The following is a 10,747-nucleotide window of genomic DNA, read 5'->3' on the forward strand; positions in this document are numbered from 1 at the left end:
GCAACGAGCTGAGATTAGGAGCAAACTCTTAAAGGGAGTGCTCCTAATCTCAGCTTGTTACAATGAGGGAAAAAAGCATTTGATCCCCTGCTGATTTTGTACGTTTGCCTGCTGACAAAGAAATGATCAGTCTATAATTTTAATGGTGGGTTTATTTGAACAGTAAAAGACAGAATAACAGCAACAAAATCCAGAAAAACGCATGCCAAAAATGTTATAAATTGATTTGCATTTTAATTGTCTCCACGCATGCACCACTGTCTCTATCTCTAATCACCCTGTCCCTATACCACTACACACTGTTCTTCACGACTATACAGTAGTACCGTACACCCACGCAGTTACATTGAACACGTATTTCTTTAGAACTGCTTTCCGTGAACCTTAGGTCAATGTCACCACCACCGTCAATGTCACTACCACCACCACCGTCAATGTCACTACCACCACCACCGTCAATGTCACTACCACCACCACCATCAATGTCACCACCACCACCATCAATGTCACCACCACCGTCAATGTCACTACCACCACCACCACCGTCAATGTCACTACCACCACCACCGTCAATGTCACTACCACCACCACCATCAATGTCACCACCACCACCATCAATGTCACCACCACCACCGTCAGTCACTACCACCACCACCATCAATGTCACCACCACCACCACCGTCAATGTCACCACCACCACCACCGTCAATGTCACTACCACCACCACCACCACCGTCAATGTCACCACCACCACCACCGTCAATGTCACTACCACCACCACCATCAATGTCACCACCACCACCACCGTCAATGTCACTACCACCACCACCATCAATGTCACCACCACCACCACCACCGTCAATGTCACTACCACCACCACCATCAATGTGACTACCACCACCACCATCAATGTCACCACCACCACCGTCAATGTCACTACCACCACCACCACCGTCAATGTCACCACCACCACCACCGTCAATGTCACCACCACCACCACCGTCAATGTCACTACCACCACCACCATCAATGTGACTACCACCACCATCACCATCATCACTACCAGTCACCACCACCACCGTCATCGTCACTACCAACCGCCATGTGCTAACAGGTGGCAGTGACGTCACGACGGCTCTTGTGATGGCGTCCGGGGATGGAATTCCTTTCCAGCCCAGAGGCTGCCTGCCCTGCGCCACGTATACAAACCCTCGTTGTGACAGGTCTCTCTAGGCTGGCTCAGCAGTTCAACTGCTGTGTTTTATCGCTCTCTCTCCAATGTCGGCAAGAAGCGCGCGGAGATTTTCCACCTCGTGACGTCAACGGCGATCGCAAAGTTGCGATTTAAAAAAATCTCGTGGTCAGAACGACGACCGGTTCCGCGCGTCCGTTTCGCACCGCCTCTGCTGCTGCTGTTCCCTTCCCAGTCACGGCGGAGAAGCAGTGCGGCTGCCAGGAGCAACTCCGCTGGAACGCCGACTGCAAGCTGTGCCCTTGGACCGTCGATCAATTCTTGTGCAAGTAGCCTCAAGACGCTGTCGAGGGATGGCCTCGGCTGAAATCCCGATTCCATTTGGTTTCAGCCGGGTCCTGTGGGTGTGTTTGGTGACCCCCCCACAAAGTTTGTTTGGGGCACCGGTATCATAGCATCCAGCATGCGCATGACTACGTGACACGATACATTACACGACTACAAACACTACACTTTGATACACTACACCTTGATACACTACCCTGCTATGCACTTGTCAACATCCGCATGTGGTGAATTTCCACAATGCAGAAACGCTGTTGCTTTTTGACCGTCGCCACTTGATTGCGGTTAGCAACTCAGTGGCGTTGTTGTTGTTCCTTTCTACTCCGTTCTTGTTGACGCCGCGTTTGGCAATTCTACGAAACGTTCACTGAGCACAGTGAGGATGGACAATGCAGAGTGGTGTGTGTGAGTGAGTGTGTGAGTGAGTGAGTGTGTGAGTGTGAGTGAGTGTGTGAATGAGTGTGTGAGTGTGTGTGTGAGTGTGTGGGCACAGTGAGGATGGACAATGCAGAGCGGTGACCCCTACACAAGTGAGTTAGCGAGCCGCCCCTGCAGCATCCGTCATCATACCCTTCACTGAGCCGCGTGACGCTCTATACACTTTACACTTGAATACAATCTTGCAGAAAAAAGTCATTTTCTGTGTGTCTATCTCTGTGTGTGGACGTCGGGGATGCCTTCCTGAGTATGGAAACGGCGTTATACCGAAGCGATTGATAGTGTGGTGGTGGTGGTAGTAGGTGAGGTTTTCGTCGAGGATGCGTTCCTGAGTATGGAAACGGTGTTATACCGAAGCGATTGATAGTGTGGTGGTGGTGGTAGTAGGTGGTGATGGTGGTGGAGGCGAAGGGGCTGAGAGGGTGGCGGTGTTAATCACGTGACCACGTCATTTGCGAATTGACGTTAAATCGGAGTAACGCTGCATTTTCTGTGTTTTTTGGAGTTTGCCGTGTGCGTTTTGGGTCTCGATTAAGTCGGCTGTGGTGTTCACGATGGCGAATAGCGGTGCACTAGTTCCGCATCGATTGTTAATGATCACCAGGGGCGGGAGGAGTGGGCGTCCTCATGGATCCCGTACCGCTCTCCAGCACGCCTTATCCCACTGGAACAGTTTCATTATCGATCAACTAGAATCTTTCGATTTAAAGCTTCTTTGGTGACTGCAGGGATTCATCTTCTTGGTTCTTTCGGTAAAGTCACGTAGAAGAGAAATAATAAAATAATACAAATAAAACAATATAATTCTCACGACGTTTCGGCCACAACGCAAGCAGCCGTCCTCAGATGAAGAACAGGTCTGTCGGAAAGACAGCATCTGAATGAAACACCACCAGGCTTGGCAGCGTATATTTAAGCCGGGATGGAGGGGGGAAGAGCGCCTTGACAAAATAATTTGCATATCAAGAGGAATTTAGCATATTTATGGGAAATGCAGATATGGGATTAGTACCACTTGTGAAATGCGTAGGAGGTGGGCGGGAGGTCTCAAAGTCATATTATGCCCGTGCATTATGCAGGATTAGCAGCATCAGAATCGTGCAACATTCGCGAGTTTCCTCTCCGTCTGTCCACGCGCGTGATGCCTCCCCAATTCGGTACTTCGGACGACGGTGAAAAACCCCACAAATGGGTGCGGAGTGATGATGATGATTGATGACGATGGTGGTGGTGGTGGTGATGACGATGATGATGATGGTGATGATGACGGTGATGATGACGATGATGATGACGATGATGATGATGGTGACGATGATGATGATGACGATGGTGATGATGACGATGATGATGACGATGATGATGATTGATGACGATGATGATGATGGTGGTGGTGATGATGGTGATGATGGTGATGATGGTGATGATGATGGTGATGATGATGGTGATGACGATGATGATGATAGTTTAATGATCCAGGAGGCTGCGCGGTGTCACGGAGACTCTCCACTCAGTAGGGCCCTTCCACATTCGGGGTTTTTGATTTATGTTTCATCGCAGGATATTGTCAGCCAATGAGTAAGTTGCGTGTACCGCAAGGGTAGGAGGAAATCTGAACATCTCGGAGAAAAGCCGCTCCTTGCACGAGGGGGAAACACTGGCACAAGCGTCGTGGTGACGTCACCGCCACTTAGTGGCGAATGGCGGTTGTTGTGTTGGGTGTGGGGGTGTGTGTGTGGGGGTGTGTGTGAGTGTGGGGGGGTGTGTGTGAGTGTGGGGGGGTGTGTGTGAGTGTGGGGGGGTGTGTGGGAGTGTGTGAGTGTGGGAGTGTGTGTGGGAGTGTGTGAGTGTGTGTGGGGGTGTGTGACTGTGTAACTGTATGGGTGTGAGAGTGAGTGTGTGGGTGTGTGCGAGTGTGTGGGTGGGGAGCGGTAGTGTAGTGGTTAGCGCGCTGCGCTATGAACCCGGCGGCACGAGTTCGATTCCCATTCACGGCTAACACCAGTGACGATTATCTGAACCGGTTCCCGGGCCTCAGCCTCAAATGAGTACCTGGTGCGGTGTGTAAACATCGCCACTGGGGAGACAAAGGCGGTAGGGCGTGGTGCTGGCCACCCACCCCCTCGTGTGCCGTTCTGGCCTTCATAGGTGCTCGCTAACAGCACTTGCCCCTACAGTCTGTTAAAGGCTATACGGGGGTTCTTAGTTCTTTGTGTGGGGGTGTGAGTGTGTGAGTGTGTGGGGGTGAGTGTATGTGTGCATGTGTGTGTGTGTGTGCGACCCACTCCCCGTGCCGACCAATCGGATGGAGCATCTGGCTGCCTGAACATCGTCACACGGCGAAGGTCTCCGACACTCGTCCTGTTCTCTCTTCGCGTCTGTTCATCGGCGGCTGCGCGTCCACGTCCCTGTCCCTACGCACGTTCTGCATTCCCAGCGCCACTGTCGAAAGAAGGACAAACAGAAGGTTCATCTTCTTGGTTCTTTGGGTAAAGTCATCACGTAGAAGGGAAATAATGAAATAATAAAAATAAAACAAAGTCGCGTAGAAGGGAAATAATGAAATAATAAAAATAAAACAAAGTCGCGTAGAAGGGAAATAATGAAATAATATTAATATAAAACAATAACAATTCTCACGACGTTTCGCCTGCAACACAAGCAATCGTCATCAGGTGTGAAATCCACAGCAAGAAAGAGTGGCGGTTTGTCGTGACGTCAGCACCACGGACAGCGATTTGGCAGTTGGCCAGATGGACGAGTCCAACTCTGTTCGGGTCTTCACGCTCACGTGACTTGCAGACGCAGCCCGTTGTCTGCTGCCCCCTCCTCTTCTCCCCGAACAGAGATGGACTCGTCCATCTGGCCAACTGCCAAATCGCTGTCCGTGGTCCTGACGTCACGACAAACCGTCACTTTTTTTAAAATTTTCTTGCTGTGGATTTCACACCTGACGACGATTGCTTGTGTTGCAGTCGAAACGTCGTGAGAATTTTTTATTGTTTTATATTTTTATTATTTCATTATTTCCCATCTACGTGATGATTTTACCGAATTCAAGTTTCTAGAATCAACCCACCTGCGCCTGCAACATGGCTTCATCCCAGAGGTCGCAATCAGGTACCCGAAACCCGTACCCTACCCGTAACCGGCCGGGTACGGGTAGGGTACGGGTACGGGTACCCGTTTGCGACCCTGGTGCGGCCGGGTACGGGTAAGGAATCAAAACCCGTTTGCGAGCTCTGGCGTGAACGTGAGACCTCGTCAGTGACACACCGAGTGTGGGGCCACGGAGAGAGAGAGCTCCGGCCGGCTACCCACGTCAATGCTCATTCACCAGGGGGGGCCGGGCGATCCGGCTGCCCGGGCCCTGAAGGCCGACGGCGTCTCCTCCTCCTCCTCCTCCTCGTGTTGTTCCCCTTGCAGACGGAGACGACGTAGACCACGACAGCCACAGGCGCCAGCACCCCGGCCACCAGCAGCCCTGCCCTGTGCGGCGGCGTCTCCCCTGGAGGGGCGGCGGTGGCCTCGCTCAGAGCCCCGCCGTGTGGCCGCCGTGGGGCTGCAGAGACACGGAGACGGGGGGGGGGGGGGGGCTCAGGGTGACCCCCACTCGCACCCTGCACCACCACCTCAAGCGGCGACTCGACACGGCTTCACGTGCAGCAGGGAGAGACACTCACTCAACACGGCTTCACGTGCAGCAGGGAGAGACACTCACTCAACACGGCTTCACGTGCAGCAGGGAGAGACACTCACTCAACACGGCTTCACGTGCAGCAGGGAGAGACACTCACTCAACACGGCTTCACGTGCAACAGGGAGAGACACTCACTCAACACGGCTTCACGTGCAACAGGGAGAGACCACCCATTCAACACGGCTTCACATGCAACAGGGAGAGACACTCACTCAACACGGCTTCACGTGCAGTAGGGAGAGACCTCTCACTCGGGATTGACATCGTATCGAAATTGCGAAGAGTCGCGTCGCCGCGCGGCGAGCGTGGCCGTGTCAGCCACGGCGCAACCGGCGCCGCGAGCTCCGCGCTCGGCTCACCCGCAGCCGTCACGTCCTGCAGCTGCAGCAGCAGCTCCGCTTGCACGGCGGCGTTCCCCGCGGCGTCACAGCGGCGGCAGTCGACGCGGCACAGGGCGACGGGGCCGAGGCTCCCGGGGAAGTTGGGGATGCCGACGGAGCAGTCTCCCGCGAGCACGTCTCCCGCGGACTTGGCGACGCTCGAGTCGTCCGCCGTCTCGTCGCCCGAGAAGTAGATCTGCCAACGACACCGAGCGCGACGTGGGACGGTCGAGCGCGATCGCACGCGATGCCCGCCGTCGAATCGTCGTGAGCTGAGCCGGGCTCGGTGAGCTCGGTTAACTCCCTACACGGGAGAGCTCTTGGGCGATGGCAAAATATGAACGTTGAGTTTGCGTCGAGTTCTTGGTTCTTTCGGTAAAGTCGTCACGTAGAATGGAAATAATAAAAATAAAACATAATAAAATAATTCTCAGGACGTTTCGGCCACAACGCAAGCAGCCATCCTCAGGTGAAGAACAGGTCTGTCGGAAAGACAGCGTCTGTTGCATTCATCTTCTTGGTTCTTTTGGTAAAGTCACGTAGAATGGAAATAATAAAGAACAGGTCTCCACCTGAGGACGGCTGGTTGCGTTGTGGCCGAAACGTCGTGAGAATTGCATTTTATTATGTTTTATTTTTATTACTTTATTACTTCCGTTCTACGTGGTGACTTTACCCAAAGAACCAAGAAGATGAATCCCTGCAGTCACGAAATCAGCTTTAAATCTTAAGACAATCACTAGTCACGACTGACGTGAAATGCGAGCCCCACCAAGGTCATGTCTCCACTGGTGACGTTCTCTGCGTAGCGTCTGGGCATCGTGAACCACTGGACGACGACGTGGTCCAGGTGTGTGGCCAGTGGGGAGAAGGAGCAGGGGAGAGTGACGTTCTCTCCCTCCCTCACAGACAGACTCTTCGGGAGAGTGAGCTGGAGCTTGACAGCCAACGCCGCATCTGCAGAGAGACCGGTCACGCTCGTTACGCATACACCTTGTTGACCATGCAAAACAGATTTAACTACGCATCAAAACGCTATACCACAGAGCTCATGGCATTTCTGACCAACACCACCTGGCCAGTGAATTGAGACATGTACATCGGGCCCTCAGGACGAACGGATACTCTGACCGCACCATCCGCCAAGCTGTTTCTCCCACCATACAGAAACAGCCACTTGAAACTCCGATCAAAACCATCACGTTGCCATACATAGCAGGCGTGACCAAAAAGATCTCCAAAATTCTAAACAAACATAAGATCCAAGTCCGATTCAGTACAGTACATAACATCCGTGATCTAATTCCATCTGTGAAAGATGTCATTCCTGACTTACAATACCCTGGAGTCTACAAACTGAGTTGCAGTGGTGGTGATTGCTAGATTGGAGAAACGAAACGCCATGTCTCTGATCGTGTCCGCGAGCACAAGTCAGATCTGAAACACGGCAGAACTGATTCTTCCGCCGTTGCCGATCATTGCTACAACGCTGTGGGCTCTCATGAAATTGTCTTTTCCGAGACCAAGGTGCTCTGCAAACCTCCTGGCTACCATCAAGGGTTTTTACACGAAGCCATCCAAATATACAAACACAGACATAATTTCAACCGTGATGATGGGTACAAACTGAGAAATCATTGGAAAGATGTTATTGACCATGCGAAAAAGATTTAACTACACATATTTGGACCATCTTATTTGACAGACAACTATTCCTTAGTTACCGTACAGTTCACTGATAGACAGCCACTGGCACGCCCAGGGCGGTGTCACAGGGGTCGCATCGCCGTGAGCTCCTCGTCGTCCTCACGGTGGGAGATTTAAAAACAACTATGACAATTAGCAGGTGAAATGTGACCCTTTTAATCAAAAGTTACCTGGCCACAAATGCGGAAATTTATCGCAGAAAAGTCATCGGAATGCACGTCGACTCGAAATGTGGAGGAAAAAACAGAGGACCCGGAGACAAATCCACGCGGCCACAGGGACAGACTCGCAAACTCCAAATATACAGCAGCAGGCATCAGGGTCGGGATTGAACCCACGACCTCCTGTACACCAGGCGAGGTAGTTAACATCTCCTAGCCCCCGTGATGATGATGAGAGAGACACCGCAAACTCCAAATATACAGCAGCAGGCATCAGGCTCGGAATTGAACCCACGATCTCCTGTACACCAGGCGAGGTAGTTAACATCTCCTAGCCACCGTGATGATGACGATGAGAGAGGGAGACTCGCAAACTCCAAATATACAGCAGCAGCAGGCATCAGGCTCGGAATTGAACCCACGACCTCCTGTACACCAGGCGAGGTAGTTAACATCTCCTAGCCACCGTGATGATGGCGATGAGAGAGAGAGACACGCAAACTCCCAATATACAGCAGCAGGCGTCAGGGTCGTGATCGAACCCACGACCTCCTGCATTCAAGGCGAGGCAGATCGCAGTGACCTCTCACCTAGCTAACGAAAGGGCACCGTCCAATGTGTGCTGGGTGAGTGTCTCTGGGTGTGAACTCACCCAGAAGGAGGAAGACGAACAGTGAGATGAGGACCGGCTTCATGGCCGGCTCTGTCTGCTGATGATCGCAAAAGAGAACGAGCCATTAGTCCATCTCACGGCCGCACTCCAACGGTTCACACTCCCTCACTTTCACATCACTCCGCTTCAACATCTTTCCATTCGTGACATCGGCGATGAGTTTCATCTTTTTGCATTCGGTTTTCCCATCTGCTATAATATAAATGCACGCTTAATTTCTACACGCCAGAGGTCGATACCCGGCTACCCGTACCCGGCCGGGATTTCATTTATACCTGATGATGATTGCTTGTGTTGCAATCGAAACGTCGTATGCTTGTATTAAATGTATTATTTTATCTTTACACGTGACTTTACCGAAAGAACCACCAAAGAGTAATTCCTGCAGTCACGAAAGCTCCAAATTAAGTTTGAATGTTTGCGTGTCGTTAAACCGACCATCAGCCGACACAGCCAGTTGGCAAGGTTTATCACGCGAACACACCGTGCCAATCTGTCACTGGAGCAGCACTAACCGGTTGTGTGTTGGAGTGTCTGTGTGTGTGTGTACACACGTACACACACACAGTGTGTACGTGTGTACACTGTGTGTGTGTGTGTACACTGTGTGTGTGTCTGTGTGTGTACACTGTGTGTGTGTACACTGTGTGTGTGTGTACACTGTGTGTGTGTACACTGTGTGTGTGTATACACTGTGTGTGTCTGTGTGTGTGTGTACACTGTGTGTACACTGTGTGTCTGTGTACACTGTGTGTGTGTACACTGTGTGTGTGTCTGTGTGTGTGTGTACACTGTGTGTGTGTATACACTGTGTGTCTGTGTGTGTCTGTGTGTGTGTGTACACTGTGTGTGTGTGTACACTGTGTCTGTGTGTACACTGTGTGTCTCTGTGTGTACACTGTGTGTGTCTGTGTGTGTGTACACTGTGTGTGTGTGTACACTGTGTGTGTACACTGTGTGTGTGTACACTGTGTGTGTCTGTGTGTGTGTATACACTGTGTGTCTGTGTGTGTCTGTGTGTGTGTGTACACTGTGTGTGTGTGTACACTGTGTGTCTGTGTGTACACTGTGTGTCCGTGTGTGTACACTGTGTGTGTGTCTGTGTGTGTACACTGTGTGTGTGTATACACTGTGTGTCTGTGTGTGTGTCTGTGTGTGTGTATACACTGTGTGTGTGTGTACACTGTGTGTGTACACTGTGTGTGTCTGTGTCTGTGTGTGTGTACACTGTGTGTGTGTATACACTGTGTGTCTGTGTGTGTGTCTGTGTGTGTGTATACACTGTGTGTGTGTGTACACTGTGTGTGTACACTGTGTGTGTCTGTGTCTGTGTGTGTGTACACTGTGTGTGTATACACTGTGTGTCTGTGTGTGTGTGTACACTGTGTGTGTGTACACTGTGTGTGTGTGTACACTGTGTGTGTGTACACTGTGTGTGTGTACAATGTGTGTGTGTACAATGTGTGTGTGTGTGTACACTGTGTGTGTGTGTGTACACTGTGTGTGTGTTCAGCACGCCCGGCGGACCCGTTATTCGATCCCGACTCCTGCCGGGGGAGGCGCTCCGGGCGCGGCGGGTCCGCTAGGAAAACTCGGGATGGCCCGAGGCCGACTAGGCCGCAGTCTTCCCTCCCCTCTGTTCTAGATGGTGACGGTGTTGCTGATGTTGTTGTTGATGTTGCTGATGCTGATGATGTTGTTGATGATGTTGTTGTTGATGTTGTTGATGTTGTTGTTGATGTTGCTGTTGTTGTTGTTGCTGATGTTGTTGTTGATGCTGATGTTGTTGTTGATGCTGATGATGATGTTGATGCTGATGTTGTTGTTGATGCTGCTGATGATGTTGTTGATGCTGATTGCTGATTATGTTGTTGTTGATGATAATGTTGTTGATGCTGATGATGTTGTTGATGCTGCTTCTGATGATGTTGATGATATTGCTGCTGATGCTAGGGGTGGTGATGATGTTGCTGATGATGGTGTAGATGATGTTATTAATGATTTCGATTTAAAGCTTTCGTGACTGCAGGGATTCATCTTCTTGTTTCTTTCGGTAAAGTCACGTAGAAGGAAAGTAATAAAATAATAAAAATAAAACATAATAAAACAATTCTCACGACGTTTCGGCTACAACGCAAGCAGCCGTCTTCAGGT

The 10,747-nt window shown here is 51.1% G+C and overlaps 1 protein-coding gene across 2 annotated transcripts; it reads right to left on the reverse strand.

Moving 5' to 3' along the window:
- Positions 1 to 2,281: 2,281 nt before the first annotated feature.
- LOC133362532 (uncharacterized) lies at positions 2,282 to 10,547 on the reverse strand. 2 transcript variants are annotated; one of them, XM_061581482.1, is made up of 6 exons: positions 10,121 to 10,547; positions 8,573 to 8,627; positions 6,825 to 7,009; positions 6,032 to 6,248; positions 5,310 to 5,534; positions 2,282 to 4,414 (listed from the first exon to the last, which is right to left on the reverse strand). In XM_061581482.1, exons 2-6 carry the CDS (start codon positions 8,613 to 8,615, stop codon positions 4,305 to 4,307), a joined length of 780 nt encoding a protein of 259 aa, XP_061437466.1. In that variant the 5' UTR covers positions 8,616 to 8,627; positions 10,121 to 10,547; the 3' UTR covers positions 2,282 to 4,304. The 2 variants fall into 2 exon arrangements, with proteins under 2 accessions (XP_061437466.1, XP_061437465.1); XM_061581481.1 differs by having other exon boundaries at positions 8,573 to 8,630.
- Between the last annotated feature and the right edge of the window lie 200 nt (positions 10,548 to 10,747).

The sequence above is a fragment of the Lethenteron reissneri genome, unplaced genomic scaffold, assembly GCF_015708825.2.
Source record: "Lethenteron reissneri isolate LAM-NWPU_2019-01 unplaced genomic scaffold, ASM1570882v1 scaffold_1517, whole genome shotgun sequence".
NCBI classification, from domain to species: domain Eukaryota; kingdom Metazoa; phylum Chordata; class Hyperoartia; order Petromyzontiformes; family Petromyzontidae; genus Lethenteron; species Lethenteron reissneri.

Coding starts and splice junctions, on each gene's coding strand:
- LOC133362532 (XM_061581482.1), bottom strand. CDS start 8,615: ATGAAGCCGGTCCTCATCTCACTGTTCGTCTTCCTCCTTCTGG. Junction 6,249..6,824: donor CCAGTGGAGACATGACCTTG/GTGGGGCTCGCA, acceptor TGTCGTTGGCAG/ATCTACTTCTCGGGCGACGA. Junction 4,415..5,309: donor GGATCGCCCGGCCCCCCCTG/GTGAATGAGCAT, acceptor TTCTTTCGACAG/TGGCGCTGGGAATGCAGAAC.